Source organism: Littorina saxatilis, linkage group LG6 (assembly GCF_037325665.1).
Source record: "Littorina saxatilis isolate snail1 linkage group LG6, US_GU_Lsax_2.0, whole genome shotgun sequence".
Taxonomy (NCBI): domain Eukaryota; kingdom Metazoa; phylum Mollusca; class Gastropoda; order Littorinimorpha; family Littorinidae; genus Littorina; species Littorina saxatilis.
The window spans coordinates 4,574,044-4,599,043 of record NC_090250.1 but is presented as its reverse complement, the minus strand read 5'-3'; the positions used below and the strand labels follow the sequence as shown (position 1 = coordinate 4,599,043).

Sequence of the window (25,000 nt, the reverse complement as noted above, 5' to 3'; positions counted from 1 at the left end):
CATTAACAGACTATGTAGACAGACACACATGCAGACCGATTTACGAATGTTTACACGCTCGAACCCGCGCAAACATGCACACATACACAGAAACACACACACACACACACACACACACACACACACACACACACACACACACACACACACACACACACACACACACACACACATATCTATACACAAGCTGTTATATTATGTCTTCTCATTTGCACATGTCAGTTGAGTCGCTCTTGTGGCATTTTGAAGTTAATTGCAGTTGTTTGTGTTTCTCCTACATTTTCTTCTTCTTCGGCAGAAAACAAGTAATTTCGCCTCCAGAGAACACCTGTCTGACTCGTATTCTCTTGGCAAGTCATTTTTCAAAAAATAAACACAAAAAAACCCAACAACAGAGGTTAAGGAGACCGTTACTCTGATTTACATGAAGCTGTTCCGCTGAAATTAACCGGAAATGTCTTGTCAAAAGAATCAGTTGATTTTTGGTGCACAGCATTTTGGGAGCGGTGGGGAATAGGCCGGGAAGCGGGAGGGGGGAGGGGGGAGGGGGAAGAGGTAGAGTTAAGAGAGGGGGATAATGTCATTGTTGTTATCGTTAACGTAGTTGTGTTATTATTGTTTTCTCATTATGTGATCTTCTTCTGTTTTGTTTTGAAGTTGCTTATTACGGTTATGTTCAGATTTGTGAAGTTTTCATGCACGGAAAGCGTGTCCCCAATATTTGTACATTATATAAACATGCGCTTTTCGTTAATCTGTAAACCCAAGGTGATTGTCTAACAGCGCTGGCTTTCCATGTGTGCAGCTAGTAACTTTCAGTCTGTCTGTCTGTCTGTCTGTCTGTCTGGCTGGCTGGCTGGCTGGCTGGCTGACTGGCTGTCGGTCTGTCGGTCTGTCTGTCTGTCTGCAAATGTGCTTGAATGCATGTCTGTAAACCTATCTGTGCGTCTTGCACCTAGGTACTTACAGTATTTGCTGTTGGCCTATCTGTCTGTGTTTGTGACGTTTTCTGTTTGTCTGTCTACAAAATGCCTGGATGCATGTCTGTAAACTTATCTTTGTGGTCAATTGTAATGGCTTCATCTTATACACCGAAGTATCTGCATACATGTTATTACATCACACCGGGTATCGTGTGTGCATATATGCAGATAACACATATAGTTTTGTTTTGATAGGGTTGGTGAGTAGAGATCTGTGTCATGGTGACTTTACTTTTGTCGGGATTTAGCGAGTGCACAGAGTCAAAAGAAACATTAGCCTACAGGACAGGTTGTCACCAGGACACGCTTGCCAACATAGCGTATGCTTTCACCCGAACACGCTTGCTTCAATTTATGCTTGCGAGGCATCATTTGATATCTCCGTGAACCCTCTAAATTATGTTTGCGTGCATAGAATTTTTGCGTCTTTTAAAAAGCAAACAGTATTCTGTTTGTCGTCGCGTTGTGCTCCTTGGAGTGCAGAGCCCCTATATGCGTGCACATGATTTGCTCCACATTGAAGAGATTGTGTGCACAGTCGGTGTTAAGTGGTCTCTTAAGCCTTGAGACAGAACTCCGGTTAACTTTTGAAAATACGTGTAAGTATTGATCTTGTACTCGGTCTGCAGAGGGAAAATATTATTTTTTTTTACGAAGGAATTTTCAATTTTCAATACCTTGGACAGTATCAAAGAAAAAAGGAATGTTTGCCTATTTGGGATTTAAGTGGGATGTTTGTAATTCCTTTGATTGGATAAAAGGCGATTTCGTTAAATCACTGTAACATTGCCTGTACCTTCAACGTGACAGACACTTTGCCTATGTTCACTTGCATATTTCCAGTTCACACAATGTTCGAACATGGTTTATACTTTCAGCTTGGAATATAGTTTAAATGGTAGTTTCGTTCAAAACGAACGTGCAATACAAAAAAATAAAAACCTTCTACATAAAGGCACAAACATATTTCAGCCAACAAACCAATCAACCAACCAACAAGTCGAACAAGCAACAACAACAAAAAACAGACACACAAACGAACAATCAAACAAACAATCAAACAAATTACTCCAACCAACCAAACAAACAAAAAACTGAAATAAGCCAAACGTATTCGTACACTGTTCTGGGTTCAGACATACATATGTGTCAACTTATAAAACACAGGATAATTATTTGGCATCCGTTTCCGAACAAACGACTTTGCCAACACGCGAGCGGCAGCAGCTGATGACTCAACGGGCAACGGGCAAAACATGACATTATAAATATCAACGTTTCAGCCTAATTACCTGATGAATCGTGAGCGTTTGGCGTCTAATTACGTGTTACATGCAATTTTATGCGATGCTGCATGTTTTCTGTATATTTGCATTTGCTTTTTTGGTCGTGGACAGAATTGCATGATGCCCCCCTCCCCCCCCCTCCCCCCTCCCCCACACACACACACTCTCTCCCCCCTCCCCCCACCCGCCAAAGCGAAAGAGCTCGAGAGAGAGAGAGAGAGAGAGAGAGAGAGAGAGAGAGAGAGAGAGAGAGAGAGACACCGTCACACACACACACACACACACACACACACACACACACACACAAACAGTCACACAGACAAACAGACACTCATAGAACAGTTAGAGAGCATCAGAGAGAATGAGAGAATGTGACAGAGAGACAGATAGAGGTAGAGAAAGAGGGAGAAGTAATTGTAGTAAAATAAATAATACACTGTGAGTGATGGATGCAAAATACACAAAACAGTTGCGTGCCAAACGGGGTTGAGTCTCAGTGACATAGCTCTCTCTCTCTGCTCCAGGAGAGGATTTCGTGGTATTTCTGATCAGTGTGATATCGATTCATACTGCATGTTTTGCGGGGTAATTTACTACGACTTCGAGGCGTCCGTGTGATATAAACGGTATATCGCATGCTCCTTGGGATCGTTGGCGGTAACGAATAGAGCTTGCTGGAGAAAAGAAGATAATGCTTTTTTTTCTACGTTTTTGTGTGTTTTTGTCGTACAAGTGCCCGTAGTTTCTATACAAACAGTAAACTTGCTAGACAGAATTATTCTGTTTCTCAAAGCTTGAGTGCGTTATTTGCCTTCTTCTTCTTCTGCGTTCGACGGTTGTGTCTAGGGTCGTAGTTCCGCTGCTGTCGTGAACTGGAACGTCGCTTTCAGGTCTTCTGACGTTCCCCAGAGCTTGGTCTCCAGTGTAGCTCCTTCTGGCCAGATCTGGTTCCGCAGCAGAGTGAAGTTTGTGCATGTATTCAATACATGTTCCACTGTCTGGTCGGCCGCCCCACAATCGCACAATGCCGACTCTGCTACGCCGATCCTTTTCAGGTGCGCTTTAAAGCCGCAGTGCCCTGTACGCAGCCGGAAGATGGCAGTCTGCTCTGCACGGCTGAGGCGGTGGATGGGGTCTTGGTCTGGCTTGTAGCCTCCGTTTCTTTCTTTGAATGCTGTCTTCCAGCGATGCTTGATGAGGGTTTTGGTCTCTCGGAAGGACAGGCTGGTTTCTGGTTGTTCCTGTCTTCCAACTGTGTGTTGGCGCCAAATAATCCCCTGTGAAAGCCTATATCCGGTTCCTCCGCTGCACTTGACTGAGAAATGCTTTTGCTTTTGTGTTGGATGTACGAAAACACTTTGATGTTTGATACGGCTGTGGGTAAGTAGGCATAGAAGAAAAGTACGGATACCTAATCTGGTACCGGGCTTTAAGTTTATCCAAGTGTTTTAGTAAAATTATTACAGAAACAGAAAGGCTACCGACGTTCCAAAATTCAGAATAAAAAAACAAAAATGGTATATGGTATTGGAACGTTTAATATATGTGTGACAAAACAAAGCATTACAATCAGAAGAATGCAAATCATTCTGGAATAAGTATTTTAAGTCAAATTATTAAGAATTAACTTGATCGCTCTCTGCCTTATTACATTCAGGAACGTCAACCTGAAAAAAAAATAGGCAAGGTGGCGAGGTAGGGGGGATGGGGGTATACAGAGTGGCGGATGAGGGAGACGGGGAGGGGGGGGGCGAGGGGCGGGGTAGGATTAGAAAGGAATCAGTCACTGAGGCAGACGGCTGGGGATACCTTACAACCAATTCGGGGATTGGAACATAAGGGAAGGGGGGTGGGGGGGGGGGGGGTGGCATCGACTATGGGTCCAGACAATCATCCCCCTCTGACTAAAGCCCAAAGCCAACACGGCTAATACTGTTACTCTCCAGTCCCATCTTCAATCATCATTAGTACAATCTCCCTCCCCCCCCCCCCCCTTCTCTGCAAATGGATCGACCCTCCACCCCAGCCCACCCCAGTCTGCTATAGTACCCCGCCGTGTGGCCGCCAATGGTGGGCTACCGCAATGACCCATTGATTGGACGAAAACCCATTAAACATTAATCTTTTGATTGCATTAGTGTGTGTGGCGGGCTGGGGGTGGGTTACCGTATGTTCCAACGACATCACAGAGAAAGAGGGAGGGGGAGGGAGGGGGGGAGGGAGGGGGAAGAGAGAGAGAGAGAGAGAGAGAGAGAGAGAGAGAGAGAGAGAGAGAGTGTGTGTGACAGAGTTACAGAGGGTGACAGACAGACAGACAGAGGCAGAGAGAGACATAGATATACCAAGAAAAGGGTGGGGTGGGGGATACAAAGTGGAGATTCGGACATTATAACCGCAACAAAATGAGCAGTACAACACCTTACAAGAACACCCACGAAAGGACTCTGAGATAGCCAGGATGAGGATGTGGGGTGGGGGATAGAGGGGGTATGGGGTAGGGGAGGGTATGGAAATAAGAACCTAAAAAGGAACCAGAAAAAAAAGAGACTCCAGTCAATTTCCATTGTGCCCAGCATCCTCTCCGTCGGCAGCGTTTCTGTGGGTGACGGGTATTAATTTTCTGTTGACATTTGCAGCCCTGAAAGGCAGGGCATTGAGAATGAAGTTCAATGTCCCTACAGGCTTGAAGGCCCAGGGACGGCGTGTCTATAGCAGTCAGCGGCCTAGCACTTTAACAAACATCAGAGCTCTGCGCTCACTTTGAGCGCAACACAATTACACCAGCGCTTGAGGTGGTTTTTGAATGCGAAGTTGTTGATTTTTTGTGTGAACTTGGGAGTCTGAATTGGCCTTTTTTGTATTGACCGCGTTTCGTTGTCGGAGTATAGAGTTTTCCTCTTGGGGGGAAGTTCAAAAGACTTCCTCATTTACGCCCTTAACTGAACAGCTCTTTTCACGATTTTCTTTCCAGAATTGATCAGCTGCCATATCTTTGTCGAACACATGTTTTTCTTTCATCGAAATTCAAGGATAATGGTGTTGACCGTTCTTGTTGTTCTACACGAATTTAGCCTCCCTCCTCTCCTCAGGCTTTTAACGACTGACCTTGCTTTTTCCTTGATCAGAGAGAATCGAGGTTGGAAGGATGTTAGCATTTGATATTAACTATCGATACTAGTCCCTTCACGGAGTAATTGTTCCGCTTGCCAATGATGTTCGCTCCGGACCGTCATCCGTGAAACGATCGAAGAGGTATTGATCGGGAAATGTGCACATGGCGTTTTTCCCTTCACTTTTGTTTTTCTCTCGCTGAAAGAGGGTGTTTGTAATCAGTAATGATGCTTGTGTGTTACTGGGTTAGGCGTCACGCCATGGGTGCGGACGTTGAGTCTTTCGTACCAGTCTCATGCAGGTTTTTTTTTTCTTCTCTCAGATGGGTTTAAGTATATGCCTGGCTGTCTGGCTGGCTGGCTGGCTGTCTGGCTGTCTGGCTGTCTGCATGTCTGTCTGCATGTCTGTCTATTTCTGTGTCCGTGATATTCTCTCTCTCTCTCTCTCTCTCTCTCTCTCTCTCTCTCTCTCTCTCTCTCTCTCTCTCTCTCTCTCTCTCTCTCTCTCTCTCTCTCTCCCTCTCCTGCATGTCAGTCACGGCTAGTGGGTGGTTGTTTTTTGGGCGGGCATGTGCGTACGCGCGTATTTGTTTGCGGTAATATTTGTGTATTTGCATCACAGCTGTGATTTGCATGTAAAAAATACCAATGTGCCTTGCATTGGTATGAGTTTGTTGACGGGGTATTGTGTGCCAGTGTGTATGTCGGTGTGTGTGTGTGTGTGTGTGTGTGTGTCTGTGTGTGTGTGTGTGTGTGTGTGTGTTTGGGTGGGCATGTGTGTACGCGTGGGTTTGTGTGCGCATATGCCTGTCAAGGTTAGGGTGTGTGTTGGACTTAGGATTTGTGTCTGCGAGTTTACAAATACGGGAATATCTCTCTCGCTCACTCTCCCCCCTCCCCCCACCCCCTCCCCCTCCCCCCTCTCCCCCCCTCTCCCCCCTCCTCTCGCCCTCTCAGGTACAAAATAGAATGTTAGGGGGGGGGGGGGGGCCATAGGACCAGGAGGACTATTGAAAGTTTTGCGAGACCTAATTTATAAAAAGGTTAGTTATCAAATCTGGTAGATTTACACTGTCAACTAGCGTCTGTACAGACAAGTGCACCGTTTTCAAGTGTACGTTCTTGTTCATTCTGTATATAAACTAGTAGTTAATAACACAAATTTAGTGCGTCTTGGGACCCGCTCTTTTCGGGTTTAGTGCGTCACGGGACCCCCCTCAAGAATCTCTGCAGTACTCGTTTTCAAAATCACCAAGTGACTGTTAAGTATAGTTTCAGTTACATGAGAACTCTGTTAAACGGATTTTGATAGCCACTAGAGTAAATTTTAAGGGGCTTATTGTCCGTCAGGTCTTAATTGCCTATATTGGACATGAATTGGTTTATACGATTCGAGTTTTACGCCCTCACGGCTTTTTGATGTTTGCGTGTTTAGGTGGTATCAGCCATCTGCACTTATGGTAGAATGACCAAGATCTTTAACGTGCCATTGTGGTGACACGGGGGTGGGAGATGGATACCGTCTCTGGGTCTGCACATAAAGTTGACCCGTGTCCGTCCCGGCCCGGATTCGAACCAGCGACCTCTCGATCACAAGTCCAGTGCTCTACCACCTGAGCTACCCGGGCCCCCTAATTGATAGCCACAACCCAACAGCTGCCCTTTATTTAGATGCGTACAGGACGCAAGGACGCACAGTTTGGAGAACCCTGTCTGCTATACACGATGCAAGACGCACAGAGGACGAATGCGTTCAAATAGACCCATGCACTGATACCGCAGGAAGCCTCGAGCCGAGCAAATGATAATCTGCAGTCTTGGCGTCGCGTATCGCAAGTTCCCGTCTTGGCCGAGACAATGTTTCCTCGTAATATTGTTTGGTGTCATAACGTCTCTCGTGTTTGTTGTGCATTGAGTGACCTCGGGGGTTATTGTGGGAACAATTAATAATAGAAACCCGAATTGATAGCATAATAGAATTAGAAGAAATAGAGAGAACAATGAGGCATGTTCCCTTTCTCGTGTTAAATAACGTCTTTGCCGCTTGGGGGTAAAGCTTTCTCAGTCCCTACCTTTTTGCTTTCGTTTTTTTCTGCTCTCTCTATCTCTCTCTATCTCTCTCTCTCTCTCTCTCTCTCTCTCTCTCTCTCTCTCTCTCTCTCGCTCTCTCTCTCGCTCTCTCTCTCTCTCTCGGCCCTCCCTCCCTCCCTCCATCTCTTTTGCTCGCTCTCTCTTTCTCTCTCTCTCTTTCCCTCGCTCCTTCCCTCTCTCCATCCCTCTCTCCATCCCTCTCTCTCTCTCTCTCTCTCTTTCTCTATCTCACTCTCTCTCTCTCTCCATCTCTCTCTTTCACTCTCTCTCCCTCTCTCTCTCTCTCTCTCTCTCTCTCTCTCTCTCTCTCTCTCTCTCTTCCTCCCCCCTCCCTCCTTCCCTCCCTCCCTCCCTCTTTCTCAGAGTTGCTATACAACGTTAGTATCTCATGACAAACAGATAAAATAAGAATTAAAAAAAAGCATAGCAGTGAATTAAAAAACAAAAACCCACTGCGATAGGTTAGCACAAAACGCAACGCGATTGTGGGGATTGGTATTGTAACCAGTTGCTGTAAAGAACGGTAACTCTGGCGGCCAACTCGCGCTGTGCAGACGACATCGATTTTATGACACTGCTCAGTTATTTCCGGGTTCTGCCTCCCGAGGCTTTTGAAAACGACGCCGAAGAGTTTCAAAGGATTTGCTGCAAACACTGTTTGACCGCTAATTTTTGTCTGCTTTTAAACAGGTGTTTTTCCCACTTTTTATTATCAAGTTTTTTAGCATAAAAATGCACGAGGCAGAACCATGTATAGATCTCTGGACAAGCCTGATAGAGAGCGCGAGTATTTTCAAGTGAGACGAGCTGGCTTATTGGAGCCTTATTAGAACCTTCCACAATGGTATGAGGGTGAAAAGATGTTTGCTTTTCCTCTTGAAGAATGGTGGGGTGAGAAAACTAGCCACCTGCTTGTGAAACTTGTGTGCTGAAGTGGATAAAGATTGAACTGGCCTTTTGTGTTGTATCCTAATAAGTGGTCTCGAAGGTGTTTATCAAGAGCGTTGGCTCTGATCTCTGAATATATGTAGGATAAACGTGTGGGTTGCCGTTGTTCGCTCTCTCTCTCTCTCTCTCTCTCTCTCTCTCTCTCTCTCTCTCTCTCTCTCTCTCTCTCTCTCTCTCTCTCTCTCTCTCTCTCTCTCTCTCTCTCTCTCTCTCTCTCTCTCTCTCTCCTCTCCTCTCCTCTCCTCTCCTCTCCTCTCCTCTCCTCTCTCTGTCTCTCTGTCTCTCTGTCTCTCTGTCTCTCTCCTCTCCTCTCCTCTCTCCTCTCCTCTCCTCTCCTCTCCTCTCCTCTCTCTCCTCTTCTCTCCTCTCCTCTCCTCTCTCTCTCTCTCTCTCTCTCTCTCTCTCTCTCTCTCTCTCTCTCTCTCTCTCTCTCTCTCTCTCTCTCTCTCTCTCTCTCTCTCTGCCAGTATGTCACCTTACAGACACAGCACATGCAGGCATCGACATAATACATGTGGAACTGAACAAGAGCATTAATTTGTACGTGCTTTCTGGATGAGTTAGGAGAAGGCAAAAATGAGTGCACGCGGGTCTGTACCAGAAAGAGGCGATGCCAGACAAAGGGTTAGTTGGTGCAAACGACAGCCCATCACCACCTCTCGCTGTCTAGAAGCACTGGGTATACCTGTATGAAACTGGCCAGAGTTCCCGGCCCACAAGCCAGTGATGAATGCAGAGTGTTCGCGAGGTCGTAAACCTGTTGTGGCGCGTATGGGTGTGCGTCTTGTTTAAACATATTTCGCTGAAAACAGTCCTGTAGTCGGAGGATATTATTTAGTTCTCATGTCCGTTTCTGCAAATCTGTATCATTATCACCGTCGTCGTCATCATCATAGTTGTCCTCATTATTGTCGTCGTTGTTTTCATCTTCATCGTCATCATCCTCATCTCCTCACTTACGTTTGCGGTTATTTTTTTGGACAAATACTGATAACTTTGTGGAATCATAAAGCCGGTGTCAAACACAATGTCATGTCGAGATGTCACCCTCGGGGCAATAACAAGTGCTCGTCGAACAACTTTTAACTGTGAACGTTTATGTATACAGTTAAACCCCGATTTAAAACTCCCTCCTTTTTAAGATCTTGTTTTCTCAGACTTTCTGTTCTTAGCCTGTGTAGAATAACCCCCATTTTAAGACTCCCTCCTTTTTAAGACCTTGTTTTCTCAGACTTTCTGTTCATAACCTCTGTAAAATTACCCCCATTTTAAGACTCCCTCCTTTTTAAGACCTGACTTGTTCAGATTTGTGGAGGTCTTAAAAGGGGGGTTCCACTGTACTTTCTTTCTTTCTTTTTGTTTTGCGTGAGTTCTTACCACTGAGATATGGTTCTTACCTTGTGAATGAAACACGGTGCGGCAGATGGCTACCAGGTACTCGAAGGGAGAAGAATTACACCCAAACCGTCACCTTTATTCCATTCCCTTCCCAGGGTGCCGACCCGTGTTTGTCGAGAGCCCTGACGAGAGCGACCTTTAAGACAACTTTATGGCCGTGGAGAGTGACCATAAAGAACGTTCACAGGTCGTTGCGATATCTCGGTCTTCAGTTGTGTGGAGTCTCAGGGCCTGTGTTGGTCGGCATTCTTAGTTGTAGTTGAGAATTCGATATGCATGATGTTCGCACCTTTTGGTTTGAGCGTCTACACAGCTTTTGATAAGGTTTAGGGGGTTGTTCTTCACTACTTGACATAACGGCAAATGAGATAGTTTTAGCATATTACGTTCCCTGAGGGGGTGTAGTATACTGCCTGTTGTATGCAAATTGAACATTGATTCGCTTTAACAAGGGGAAAACCCTGCGTTGTTGTAAAGAGTGTCAAGAAAGTTGTTTCTGCTATCGTGCGAGGAATTTTTATTGTTTTATTTATAACAGTTTCGCGCCGACTACAGAAAGCATTTGCCACTTTCATGTGAAGAATCGTCATTGTTTTATTTCCAACAGTTTCACACCAAGTATGGAGCGAGAAGATCTTTAAAACGTCATTTGATGCAAGGTTGGGTGAAGACTCGAGTAACCCTCAAACGTTTTGATGTAAAGTTTCGAGAGGGAATGCGGAAGGTTTTGCGGTGTGAGCCACAAGGTTGATGGTTTTTGACCAGTTGGTATTTATGGGGAAATTGCGCGGCAGAGTGTGCAGTGTTATGGTTTAGCACAAAGCGGAGTGGGGGCCACGTTAACCCGGTGTTAACCTAATCACTACCCTGGTCGGCGGTGTTTTCTTTATTCAATATTTTATGCACAACTTTATTACTTCCTACGGAACTATACGGTTCTTACTGCAATGACGGGCAGCTGTGGTTGAAAGGGGGAAAAGCTGAGGCCGAGAACGATTGCTTTCACGCTAGTCTTTTGTTGCAGACACACACAAAGCATGCTTGTATACACAAAGAAAGGAAGACAGAAAGAAAGGAAGACAGAAAGAAAGGAAGAAGGGCGTTCGGTACCGACGCCAGTGTATTTGTGCACTCTGTTCAAAAAATAAAGTCCAGAATGAAAGACAGGAAGAAAGGAAAAAGTGTATTGAAGTCAGGTAAAGAAATGATGGCACGTCAACAACTGCATGATGTGATGGCTCAGAGACTGAGTGTGTGTGTGTAGGGGGGTGGGGGGGGTGGGGGGCGGAGGTTATTAGCTACAACATAATACTTACTATGGGAGCATGACAAATGCCAACGTTGAAGTTTTTTTTTTATACATCTCTTAAATCATTGGATTAGGGGGAGGAAGGATACAGAGACAGTCAGACAGACAGACAGACAGACAGACGGGGGTAGGAGGACCTGTTATGTATTTTGTCACTGAGATGCTTGCAAACGAAAGAAAACAGGAAACTGCTTGTTCCAGATCCATCTTTTCTCGCCTCCGTGCAAAAATTGTGTACACCTATACTCACCCTCTTGTCACAATGTTAATTTGCAAAGAAAAACAAAAAGTTTCCAGTATGTCAGAAAATGCAGAGGCTCAACCCCTAATACTTTCAACCACATAAGCTTCTGATCAAAACCCTGAGTTATGCATGTGTTGACCTTTCTTTCTCTCTTCATCTCTTTCTTCTTTCCATCCCTTTGCTCAACCTCTGTGGATTACATTAGCGTTAGTTGTTTTGGTTTTTTTCCCGTCATTAACGGTTTTTTTAAAATTTTTAGTGCAGACATAAAATATCCTTGCCAACTCCAACTTATTTTTCCTCTCTTGTTTTTATGTCTTTCAGCAGTATCGTCTTTGTGCATCTCATGCATAATATGTAGGGGACATGTCTTGTGTTAACTTGATATGTGATTTAATGCTTACTTCTCTTGTCAACTTCCTACAAAGTTTGTGGCCTACATTTTATTGTTGCTGTCGCTCAGGGTGTCGATATAGATTCTGCAAATTCCAAACTTCCGGTAGCATAATTTATTATAGTGTAGCTTGATTTCTATCTTTGTTTCATTCTGATTAATAATGAAAGTCAGAAATGTTTTATGGTTTCGGTCAACGTTTATCGTCATCGATGTATGTAAAAAAAAAAAAAGAAAAAAAAAAGAAAAAAAAGAATTGTTCTCAGATTTGTTGTACTCTTAAGCTTTTATATGTGTGGGTTCTGGAAGCCTTTCTTGTGGTTTGATCTAAGACAGCTCTAGTGGGATTTTACCGGACTTTATGCCCACCGTGACATACAGGCACTCGATCAGCACTGTCCCTTCTGCGTGGTCGTAGAACAGAGGACAGTAGAGCACAGCCTTAACACAAAACACATCTAATCCGCTTTACCCACCCCCCCCCTGACTTCAACACCAATTCCTGCAAGTAGTGATTAGTCTTGTTTTCTTCTCTATCTCGATATCTGTCTTTTTGTCTCTGTGTCTGTGACTAGCTCTGTGACTCTCTTTCACTCTCTCTCACTCTCTTTCACTCTCTGTGACTCTTTCACTCTATTTTTTTCTCTCTCTCTCTTTCTCTCTCTCTCTCTCTCTCTCTATATATATATAATATCACAATTACTTTTTCTGATGGACTAGATAGTCCACCAGTATTACATTTATGTTTGTCCTTGACGTTGTTTTTGCCACGTTTTTTCCCCCAATTGCAAGGGGCATGTTGCCTAAATGCATTAAACTCGTTAATCGTTAATCGTTAATCTCTCTCTCTCTCTCTCTCTCTCTCTCTCTCTCTCTCTCTCTCTCTCTCTCTCTCTCTCTCTCTCTCTCTCTCTCTCTCTCTCTCTCTCTATCTCTCTCTTTCTCATTCTCTCTCTCTCTCCCTTCCTCTCATTCTTCCTCTCTCTCTCTCTCTCTCTCTCTCTCTCTCTCTCTCTCTCTCTCTCTCTCTCTCCCCTCAATTCCATCCTTCCCCTTCCCCCTTCCCCTTCCCCCTTCCCCTTCCATCCCCTCTCCTCCCTCTTTCTCTCTCCCCATCCCGCTAAGCTTTCACTCTCCCCATCCCGCTAAGCTTTGCACTCTCCCCATCCCGCTAAGCTTTCACTCTCCCCATCCCGCTAAGCTTTCACTCTCCCCATCCCGCTAAGCTTTCACTCTCCCCATCACACTAAGCTTTCACTCTCCCCATCCCGCTAAGCTTTCACTCTCCCCATCCCGCTAAGCTTTACCCTCCCCTCCCTCTTTCTCTCTCCCCATCCCGCTAAGCTTTGCACTCTTCCCATCCCGCTAAGCTTTCACTCTCCCCATCACACTAAGCTTTCACTCTCCCCATCCCGCTAAGCTTTCACTCTCCCCATCACACTAAGCTTTCACTCTCCCCATCCCGCTAAGCTTTCACTCTCCCCATCCCGCTAAGCTTTCACTCTCCCCATCCCGCTAAGCTTTGCACTCTCCCCATCCCGCTAAGCTTTGCACTCTCCCCATCCCGCTAAGCTTTCACTCTCCCCATCACACTAAGCTTTCACTCTCCCCATCCCGCTAAGCTTTGCACTCTCCCCATCCCGCTAAGCTTTCACTCTCTCCATCCCGCTAAGCTTTCACTCTCCCCATCCCGCTAAGCTTTCACTCTCCCCATCCCGCTAAGCTTTCACTCTCCCCATCCCGCTAAGCTTTACCCTCCCCTCCCTCTTTCTCTCTCCCCATCCCGCTAAGCTTTCACTCTCCCCATCCCGCTAAGCTTTCACTCTCCCCATCCCGCTAAGCTTTCACTCCCCCCATCCCGCTAAGCTTTACTCTCCCCTCCCTTTTTTCTCTCTCCCCATCCCGCTAAGCTTTGCACTCTTCCCATCCCGCTAAGCTTTCACTCTCCCCATCACACTAAGCTTTCACTCTCCCCATCCCGCTAAGCTTTGCACTCTCCCCATCCCGCTAAGCTTTGCACTCTCCCCATCCCGCTAAGCTTTCACTCTCCCCATCCCGCTAAGCTTTCACTCTCCCCATCCCGCTAAGCTTTGCACTCTCCCCATCCCGCTAAGCTTTGCACTCTCCCCATCCCGCTAAGCTTTGCACTCTCCCCATCCCGCTAAGCTTTCACTCTCCCCATCCCACTAAGCTTTCACTCTCCCCATCCCGCTAAGCTTTACCCTCCGCCTCCTCTTCTTATAATAATCTTCAAGAACACACAGAACACGAAACCAAACGAAACCAAAAAAACAGAATCCGTACGACTAAAGAAAATACCCCGATGACTGTTAGTCCCAAGAAGACAGTGAAATTCAACGCATTAGGTTTCCAGGGGATTATAAGGCCGAGAGAAACCTTTGAGCCGATGCCCACTGTGGCTGTCTAGGGGGGCTTTATCTGCGACAACTATCGCCGCTCAAAGTCTGTCATCTGCTGTGAAATTACAGGATCTAAGAGCTTAATTTTTGTTGGACTGAGAGTAGGGCGAGGGGCTGTACACACATGGATGAGAGTTGTGTGGTGCTATATAGCTTTTTTTTTATGTAATGTCTGGCGTTGCGTGTTGCGCCCTCTAGGGAAAGTGTATTGCGTCTAGGCGCGGCATCGGCCTGTGCTTTCAGTCTAATTGCCAGGGAAGAGTGGTGGGACAAAGTTTGTATACTTTTTTGAAAAAAAGGATTATGCATTCGTTTGTTTTGTAAAGCAAAGAAACGGCTTGTCACTCATCGACTTCTCGAAGAGTAGAATTGTTTGGAATGTGATAGCCCGTCAGTAACGCAGGCGAGATTCAACGGCAAATGTCAGTACGCACGACAAAGCTCTGTTCAGTGAACTCATTCTGTTTGCAATGCAGTGGAACCCCCAATTTAAGACCCTGTTTTTTTAGACTTTTTGTTCATAACGTCCACAAATTAACCCCCATTTTAAGACTCCCTGATTTTCTCACATTTTTTTTTTAGGTCCTATAAAAGGGGGTTTCATTGTAGTTGAGACGTTGCTTCCAGGTTAGGGGGAGGGGATGGGGAAGGTTGAGACGTTGCTTCCAGGTTAGGGGGAGGGGGGGGGGGGAAGGTTGAGACGTTGCTTCCAGGTTAGGGGGAGGGGGGGGGAAGGTTGAGACGTTGCTTCCAGGTTAGGGGGAGGGGGGGGGGAAGGTTGAGACGTTGCTTCCAGGTTAGGGGGAGGGGGGGGGGAAGGTTGAGACGTTGCTTCCAGGTTAGGGGGAGGGGGGGGGGAGAAGGTTGAGACGTTGCTTCCAGGTTAGGGGGAGGGGATGGGGAAGGTTGAGACGTTGCTTCCAGGTTAGGGGGAGGGGATGGGGAAGGTTGAGACGTTGCTTCCAGGTTAGGGGGAGGGGATGGGGAAGGTTGAGACGTTGCTTCCAGGTTAGGGGGAGGGGGGGGGGGAAGGTTGAGACGTTGCTTCCAGGTTAGGGGGAGGGGGGGGGGAAGGTTGAGACGTTGCTTCCAGGTTAGGGGGAGGGGGGGGGGAAGGTTGAGACGTTGCTTCCAGGTTAGGGGGAGGGGGGGGGGGGAAGGTTGAGACGTTGCTTCCAGGTTAGGGGGAGGGGGGGGGGAAGGTTGAGACGTTGCTTCCAGGTTAGGGGGAGGGGATGGGGAAGGTTGAGACGTTGCTTCCAGGTTAGGGGGAGGGGATGGGGAAGGTTGAGACGTTGCTTCCAGGTTAGGGGGAGGGGATGGGGAAGGTTGAGACGTTGCTTCCAGGTTAGGGGGAGGGGATGGGGAAGGTTGAGACGTTGCTTCCAGGTTAGGGGGAGGGGATGGGGAAGGTTGAGACGTTGCTTCCAGGTTAGGGGGAGGGGATGGGGAAGGTTGAGACGTTGCTTCCAGGTTAGGGGGAGGGGATGGGGAAGGTTGAGACGTTGCTTCCTGGTTAGGGGGAGGGGATGGGGAAGGTTGAGACGTTGCTTCCAGGTTAGGGGGAGGGGGGGGGGGGAAGGTTGAGACGTTGCTTCCAGGTTAGGGGGAGGGGATGGGGAAGGTTGAGACGTTGCTTCCAGGTTAGGGGGAGGGGATGGGGAAGGTTGAGACGTTGCTTCCAGGTTAGGGGGAGGGGATGGGGAAGGTTGAGACGTTGCTTCCAGGTTAGGGGGAGGGGATGGGGAAGGTTGAGGACAAACTACAGCAAGAAATATGCACATACAGCATCGAGGCTTCAACGTCCATATGAGGACTGTCCGACTTTACTTAGTTTCGAATACATTTGCATATGATTAATGATAGCCATCGGTCAAGGCTCTCCACCGCTTCAGCGATAGTTCTCATCAAACGGGACTTCTAATGCCGGTATCGCTTCGATAGCTCTTGGCCATAGGTCGTATTTGGAAACAAAATATTTCCACATTTACGGTTCACTTAACATATTAATCCCTCAAAAGCAGCATTTTGGATGGTGAGTATTTGCGCAGAAAACGTGTACTGTTGAAGCTGATCTATGATTAGGTGGATACCTTTTGTCGCTGTTCTGCATCTTTCTGTGTTTTTTCTTGGAAAAAAAACCCTCTTCGCTCGTGACACCTGCATGATTCATTGGGGTTTACCGAGTGTCAAACAAAGTGTGCATGGTGTTAATTATTACAAGGTCAAAAGCGTGTATTTCTCCATGGAATGTGTTCAGATGGCATTGCTTAACCAACGTAAAGCGCTCCGTTAATGTGTGGGTCGACAACTTATTTTCACAAGGTTGTTTTTGCTTCTGTAACAGTATTTCATTCTGTCTGTCCTCTCTGTCTCTCTCGCCCCCCCCCCCTCTCTCTCTCTCTCTCTCTCTCTCTCTCTCTCTCTCTCTCTCTCTCTCTCTCTCTCTCTCTCTCTCTCCCGTGGTCTGCAGATTGATTGGTTTTATGAGTGTGTGTTAACTGTTGGATCAGTATTTTCCTTTGTGTGTACATACTATACCTTGCTTTTTATCCTTAGTCTTAGATATTTTTGTTTACCTATGGCTTTCGTGTCGGTGTGTTTGTTTGTTCGTACTCATAAACTAGTTTGCTATGTTTTTGTTGGTATTAATGTTTTGTTCATTCGTCCTTTTACCCCTTTTATGAATGATGCAGAAATTGTTGTTTTACCTTGTCTATAAGGCTTTTATTAGCTAATGACAATAAAGTGTCAAAGCGTCAAGCGTCTCTCTCTCTCTCTCTCTCTCTCTCTCTCTCTCTCTCTCTCTCTCTCTCTCTCTCGCTCTCTCTCTTTCTCTTTCTCTCTCTCCCCCTCTCTCTTTCTCTCTCTCCCTCTCTCTGTCGCTCTCTCTGTTTTCTCTCTCTCTCTCTCTCTCTCTCTCTCTCTCTCTCTCTCTCTCTCAGTGTATTATCAGATGCCAATGATTTTCTCAAGTAATGACATCGTTTTTGTTATTGTCCACAGATGACCTTGAGGAGACGTCAACTGCTCGTTCGTGTTAACGTCGTCAACCCAACAGACTTTTAGGTGAGTTAACTTTGTCTCTGTCTGCCTGTCTGTCTGTCTGTCTGTCTGTCTGTCTGTCTGTCTGTCTGTCTGTCTGTCTGTCTGTCCGTCTCTCTGTCTGTCTGTCTGTCTGTCTGTCTCACTCTCTCTCTCTAAGGAGTAAGGACCGGTTGTAAGAAAAGGCGTCGCCTTAAACCTCTATCCTTGAAAAATAAAGTTCCATCATCATCATCATCATCATCATCATCTCTCTATCCACTGTATGTCTGTTAAATATGAAGGAAGCATTATAAGACACGTTCACCCAAAAAAGAGGAACATAGACCTTAATGAAAGTGTCTCAACTTTTGTCTCTGGTCTTTGCTCATCTGATTCAACAAGTTACAATGTACTATATAAAACTATTACCCTTCAGACCACCTTGACCCGTCAGTTGTTTCACAATAAGACCCCTGCCGCGTTATTGAACAAACCATTTCTTCCAGACACAAACACATGTGGGCTTATCAGTAACCGCGCACTATTGGTAGCCGCGCAATACAACACAGATACCCTCGCATATTAAAACAACGGACCTCCTGGGGGTGACCCCTCGTTTAGAAATAATTCCGTTCTTTTTTTAGATGGAAGAGAAAGAAAAAAAAATTCTTATTACGCAAGAGACACAAAAACCCACAAACCGTAGAATAACGACCAAATCTGAGGGTGACACCGCTTTCAGGAAAGAAAAAAAATCAATTCTCTTCTAGATGAAAGAAGAAAATCTAGACTGCACAATCTGAGTCTCAAAGCGACAGGAAACCCAGACACCGTATAATAACGTCTAAATTGAGGACTGACGCCGCGTGGAGGATGAACCCCATTATTCTGCATGAAAACAACATTATTAACCGCCTAAGCTTACAAAGCGACACAGACACCCACATACGTACAAGGTATATAGAACCGCGGTTTTAATGTTTTCTTGTAACTTATTTACTCTTTCGTGTATTTACTCTTCCTCGGCATAAACTCAGTCACAAAACGACAGAGAAAGCCGGCCACACATCGCAGAATATAAGTGTTGCCCTGAGGGGAGAGAATGAGAGCCCCAACAGAGAGCGACCGCCAAGTGAACAAATTGACTCGCGCCTCGCTCAGACATCAAAGGCCCCTGGAGTGTCAATCTAATATTGGTCAGTGGTCACGGACTGGACAACACGGTGTGACAGAACGAGTCCACTGTCGCTCCGGGCACTGTCCACTCTGCTCAAAGTCATGGCACTGTCAAATGTAACTGATATATCATTGCAATCTAGTGCTGTAAATCTGATAGATATGATCCAGTGCTGTAAAGTGTAGCTAACTGATAGATGCGATATACTTACTTACTTACTGCCTTTCACGCCTGGTGGCGTGTAGGGCAGCGATAGATGCGATATAGTGCTGTAAAATGGAGCACACCGAAATACTACGACCTATTTACCCAAGTCGATCCGAGGCCTATGTTGCCCTAAGTCATGGCACTGTAAAATGTAACTAACTGATAGTCTATGCGATGTAGTGCTGTAAACTTTAGCTAACCGAAATAATACGACCCGTTTGCAGATACTAAGAAGGGAAAACAAGAGTAGGGATTGTCCCCTCCTTATATACATCTTCTCCGTCTCGCAGACTGGACATAACGGCGAGAAATAAGGAGTGCAGTCGCTCCGGGTTTAGTGGGGGTCCATTCTGCTGAAGGCATAGTGCTGTAAAATGTAACTAACCGATATAATACGATGCGGTTGCGTTGGCGTAGAGATCGTTCGATGCGCCCTTTTTTGGGGGTGGGTGTTGTTTTTTTTTTTTTTTTTTTTTTTTTTGGGGGGGGGGGCTATCTCCCGACGCCTTCCTCCCTAGACAAACACAGTCTGACAGAACGAGTCTACTGTCGATCCGGGGTCCTCTTTGCCGAAGTCATTGCGCTGTAAACTGTAACTTAACGATATGATACGACCCAGTTGCAGGAACGAATAGAGAAGGTTGTATGCGCACCTTTTTATTCTGAGAGAGGAGGGAAGGGGAAGGTTACTTCCTCACTCCTAACCTCAAGGGATCACGGCTATACTTTGTGTTGTCTCTTTGTGCTGGTCTGGTTATGACAATAGATGCAACAAGGTTGCAAAGAGGTTTGAATCATCGAGCCTTTTTTGTGCCCGTCCCTCTTCCCTCCGCTCTACTTGTCCACCCCCAGGGAATAGCTATTGTTCGCGTTGTGTCTTTGTTGTTGTGTAGTGGTCAGGTTGTGTCTTTGTTGTTGTGTAGTGGTCAGGTTGTGTCTGTGTTGTTGTGTAGTGGTCAGGTTGTGTCTGTGTTGTTGTGTAGTGGTCAGGTTGTGTCTGTGTTGTTGTGTAGTGGTCAGGTTGTGTCTGTGTTGTTGTGTAGTGGTCAGGTTGTGTCTGTGTTGTTGTGTAGTGGTCAGGTTGTGTCTGTGTTGTTGTGTAGTGGTCAGGTTGTGTCTGTGTTGTTGTGTAGTGGTCAGGTTGTGTCTGTGTTGTTGTGTAGTGGTCAGGTTGTGTCTGTGTTGTTGTGTAGTGGTCAGGTTGTGTCTGTGTTGTTGTGTAGTGGTCAGGTTGTGTCTTTGTTGTTGTGTAGTGGTCGTCAGGTTAGTCGTATCTTTCCCAATTGTGTCGCTGTTCTTAAAAGAGTTTATTGTATTCACATCCGGACACTTTACGCTTTTCTCCATGCTAGTAGATTGTAGAAGCCCCCCGGTTTTCATTTGTGTTGCGGCTGTTTATTAAGATAGGTGCACGTTTGCAGTCTAATTAATGATATCACCCTATATTCGGTCATGTTTCCCGTTGGGCTAGTAGTTTCGAAACTGATAATCTCCTCCAAAGCAAAAAAAAACATGGCTGCTGTCCAAATAGTAGCTAGTTCTCGCGCGATTGGGTGAAACAGAAACGACTTTGGCCAGTACGTCGTCAGTAGAGGCGGATCGTGTTCACGAGACACGAAGCTGTTACTTTGGGTTGTCTGCCCAATCGGTCATTTGTCTAATTAATTCTCGATCCCAACCGTAATTTGGACTTCTCGAGTCTCGCCCAAAATCTTGTGCACGCAATCAGTTGCCACAGGGCGCGGACCACGTGTGATTCCTCATCCGGGCACCTCGCAGTTATTACGTTAGCTTAGCAGCCTCAGACACCGAACGCTATTTTCTTTGCAATTTGTCCTCGTTTGAGTTCACATCGTTCTCTTTTCATACCTCGTGGTTAAAAACCGGTTTGCATGGCCGGGTGTGTTATTGCAATTTGTAACTGTCTGTTTAGTGAATGAAAAGAATATGAGCGACAAAAAATGCCGTTTGAGTAGTGTGATAGTCGAATGAGAAGAGAGACAAATATTATATATAGAAAACTTGGGGCACACCGAAAAACTTGTGAAGAGTCATCACACTAATCTGTTTTTGATGAGATAAAAACTATTGACATTCAGCGCTTTCGCTAGTAAGTGGTCATCACGGTGTATTCGATTGGATTTTGACAAGCGAGTGATTTGAAACTAAGAGTAACTACAACATACCAAGCGTTGCTTTTTTCTGTTTCTATCTTGATTCCAATTGTTTTCGACTCTTTTCTGGTAATCCCCGTTCTCTCCCCAACCCCACCCCCCCCCCCCCAACTCGCTCGGTCTCTCTCTCTCTCTCTCTCTCTCTCTCTCTCTCTCTCTCTCTCTCTCTCTCTCTCTCTCTCTCTCTCTCTCTCTCTCTGTCTCTGTCTCCCTCTCTCTCTCTCGCTATCTCTCTCACCCTCTCTCTCGTTCTATCTCTATCTCTCTCTCTCTCTGTCTCCCTCTCTCTATCTCTCTCTCTCTCCCCCTCTCTCTCTTTCTCTCTCTCTCTTTCTCTCTCTCTCTCTTCAAGTTATCTCTCTCTCTCTTTCTCTCTCTCTCTTTCTCTCTCTGTCTCTATCTCTTTCTCTCTCTCTCTCTCTCTCTCTCTCTCTCTCTCTCTCGCTTTAAACGGGTACATGTATCGGTTATCAATTACAGCAGAAAAGTGGCCATTCAATAGTTTGCTCTCCGATGGTAGTGTAAAAGGTGTCGGCATCAGTGCCGCTAAGATCAAACACAGGAGAGTTACCTGTCCTCCCCACCTCCCTCTTTTCACCTGGCGACTCTTTGAAGTCATTGTCCCCCCCAACACCTGTGTGCAGCCTCTTGTGTCCAGGGGAGAGTTTGATAACTCCCTAATCTTGTCTTGATTGCCTAACCAGGTAATCGTTTTCACCTTGTAGGCCGGAGGGGGGAGGCGATTGACGGCTGACTGCCATGTTTGCCGACGCTCTGATTCCGCGGCGCTAAAGAAGTTTGTCCCCGTCAAACAAATTAGTTTATTGGACGGGTGACGATCTCTCGTCTGCGGGAAATTCGACTTATTGGGTGCATGTGTGGTGAAGACGCTCCTCCTGTCCTCCCCCCCCCCCCCCGAATTCCACCCCTCCCTACTCTTCCAAATGACCGGAGCTTGCGCTTTTGCAAGAGCAGGGTTTAGTTCGTTGCTCAGTTTTTATTTCCCCCTTTTCGCTGGCTGATCGATGCGTAATTGTGTTGCGATTTTCTCCACGCGCGGTCTCTCTCCCTCGGATTGCGGGGAACTCGGCGAGCGCCTGCATCTGACCCAAGGGGGGAGAGAGAGAAAAAGAGATTGTCGCTAGAATTTGGAGGTGACGGGGGGAGGACCAGTGGTCATTTACCTGTTGTTCCCTCAGTCGTCTGTTGTCGCCGCTTCATCTTCTGCGGATTAGCTGGCGTACCCGTGTTGTGATCAGTGGCTCAGTGGTTTCCATGTCGTGCTAGCTGTGCGGTCGATACTAAGCAAGTTCGGATCAGCACTATTTCCGCAAGCTTCTCTAAACCTGAACATTGGGAGCAGTTGACGCAGCTGCGAAAAGAAGATATTGCGATAACGTCGACATATGTTTGCGATGTGACTCGGAATGTAACCCAGAGGTACTGAAGACAAAACCCGATACAGCAACAACTTTGGATTTATTATTGACGTGATCTGCGACAACAAAAGATCATAACTGTGGCAGTGTTGCTCCGTATTGTGGACTCCAAAAGTAACCAGGAGAAACTGAAGAATACAAGAAAGAAAACAAAATGCACTTCATCATTGGCTTGTGAACTTTTTCTTTCTGCGCACTGACAGTGTGTTAACCTTTGGAGCTATTCATCCCGTTCTCGTCAGACGCATGTTCCTGCTCGTCACGAATGACGTCGACTGTTGTTGTTGAAGGTAGGCCCAAACAACGTGGAGCCATCATCGGGCCAGCATTGGGTTAGCGGAGTGGGTGTGTGCTTCACATCATCACTGAGCAGACGACAGCTTCTTCATCATAACACCCACACCGCAGACGTTAGCAACCTCTTGTCTTCAACTGTGTGCTTCACATCATCACTGAGCAGACGACAGCTTCTTCATCATAACACCCACACCGCAGACGTTAGCAACCTCTTTGTCTTCAACTGTGTGCTTCACATCATCACTGAGCAGACGACAGCTTCTTCATCATAACACCCACACCGCAGACGTTAGCAACCTCTTGTCTTCAACTGTGTGCTTCACATCATCACTGAGCAGACGACAGCTTCTTCATCATAACACCCACACCGCAGACGTTAGCAACCTCTTGTCTTCAACTGTGTGCGCTTCACATCATCACTGAGCAGACGACAGCTTCTTCATCATAACACCCACCGCAGACGTTAACAACCTCTTGTCTTCAACTGTGTGCTTCACATCATCACTGAGCAGACGACAGCTTCTTCATCATAACACCCACACCGCAGACGTTAGCAACCTCTTGTCTTCAACTGTGTGCTTCACATCATCACTGAGCAGACGACAGCTTCTTCATCATAACACCCACCGCAGACGTTAGCAACCTCTTGTCTTCAACTGTGTGCTTCACATCATCACTGAGCAGACGACAGCTTCTTCATCATAACACCCACACCGCAGACGTTAGCAACCTCTTGTCTTCAACTGTGTGCTTCACATCATCACTGAGCAGACGACAGCTTCTTCATCATAACACCCACCGCAGACGTTAGCAACCTCTTGTTTTCACCTGTGTGTTGTCTCTCACACCTCCTTACCTGGATTTTTGTTTTGTGTGCTTTGTATCCCGTGGCAGGAGAAAAGGTAAGAGTTGTGTAAGGAGAGAGTGGCTCGAGGTAATTGTTTTTGGCAATGACGACGTGAAATAATACCAAGCTCCAGCTCTGGCGGCTCCAAGTATTTCGTCTTCGTGGCGGCTAGCAGCTGCGGAAGTTTTCGTAAACTTTTCCTCTTCGTAGTAAACATTCTACTTAATGTCATCTTCCCCATTCATCGTCGTGGTTATTTTTTGCTATTCTGCCTGCATCTGTCTCGTTCTATTTCTTCTTCTTTATGTTTTCTTTCTTTCTTGCTTGATTAATTGCTTGATTAATTGCTTGATTGATTGATTGATTGATTGATTGCCTGATTGATTGATTGATTGATTGATTGATTGATTGATTGATTGATTGATTGATTGATTGATTGATTGATTGATTGATTGATTGATTGATTGATTGCCTGATTGATTGATTGATTGATTGATTGATTGATTGATTGATTGATTGATTGATTGATTGATTGATTGATTGATTGATTGATTGATTGATTGATTGATTGATTGATTGATTGATTGATTGATTGATTGATTGATTGATTGATTGATTGATTGATTGATTGATTGATTGCCTGATTGATTGATTGATTGATTGATTGATTGATTGATTGCCTGATTGATTGATTGATTGATTGATTTCTTTCTTTCTTTCTTTCTACCTTCGGCTAAAAAAGCCAACATTGCGCCCAGTGGTGGCATGGACATCATACTTATTCTTTTCCATTAGGATGCATGTGGATGGTCTCTTTTCAAAGCTTGTGCTCGAAAGCATTACCAATAGCCTACCATTGCCACAGACGGGGAGGCGAATTCGTTAAGTTGCAATGACAACCTTCCCGAGTTCGCGCAGAATGCAGTTAGTGGCTTTTTTGCGCGTGACCCTAGACGATGAAAAGCCTATATATAATGATCATCATAGACAGACAGACAGACAGACAGAGAGGGAGAGAGAGAGAGAGAGGGAGAGACAGACAGACAGACAGACAGACAAAAACAGATAGAGATACACAATGAGGGAGAGTGAGAGATAGACAGTGAGAGAGAGTGAAAGAGAGAGTGAGACAGACAGACAGACAAATAGACAGCGAGTGATCAGAGTCGGACAGACAGAAAAAAAAGGGGGGGGGGTGAATCCATGCTGGGAAGGACCGGTCAGTAAACAGTACCTATGGTCACGCGTGACAGAGTCAAGACCATCATGCATGATTTGCCATCTTGCCCTCCCCGTGACGTGCTCCGAAACGGCAGGTGATGCTTTGATGTCGTTCATCATTCAGCACGGTGAGTTATTAATTAGTTCTTGGCCACCATAGGTGCGGAGCAGCGGGTGTGTACAGATGTTCTTGCTCGCTTCGGAAGCTGGATGAGTTATCGGAGCGACTTAATTGTCAGATAATGTGTTGTCCGAGGGTTTGTTGCGAGGGCTAATTAATCCAGCTGAGCTGGTGATAGCGAAAACATCAGTTTCTAGTGTAGCATATAGGTTATAATACATGTACAGTATACTTATTTCTGGCAGGACCTTCCTGTCCAATTCGTTTGCTTTGTATCGAGGTCTTTCTGTCTTGTTGTTTCTATTTC

At 46.0% G+C, this 25,000-nt stretch overlaps 2 protein-coding genes across 3 annotated transcripts in view; one reads left to right on the top strand and one right to left on the bottom strand.

The window, feature by feature from the left end:
• Nucleotides 1-25,000, top strand: part of LOC138968326 (protocadherin-1-like) — a 144,291-nt gene that overhangs the window by 39,903 nt on the left and 79,388 nt on the right. For both annotated transcript variants that reach the window (XM_070340880.1, XM_070340882.1), the window contains exon 2: nt 17,190-17,252. The gene's annotated coding sequence lies outside the window, so the exon portion shown is untranslated. The remainder of the gene's footprint in view (nt 1-17,189; nt 17,253-25,000) is intronic.
• On the bottom strand, nt 19,429-19,941 carry LOC138969659 (sex-determining region Y protein-like). Its single transcript, XM_070342517.1, has one exon. It carries the CDS (start codon nt 19,939-19,941, stop codon nt 19,429-19,431), a length of 513 nt encoding a protein of 170 aa, XP_070198618.1.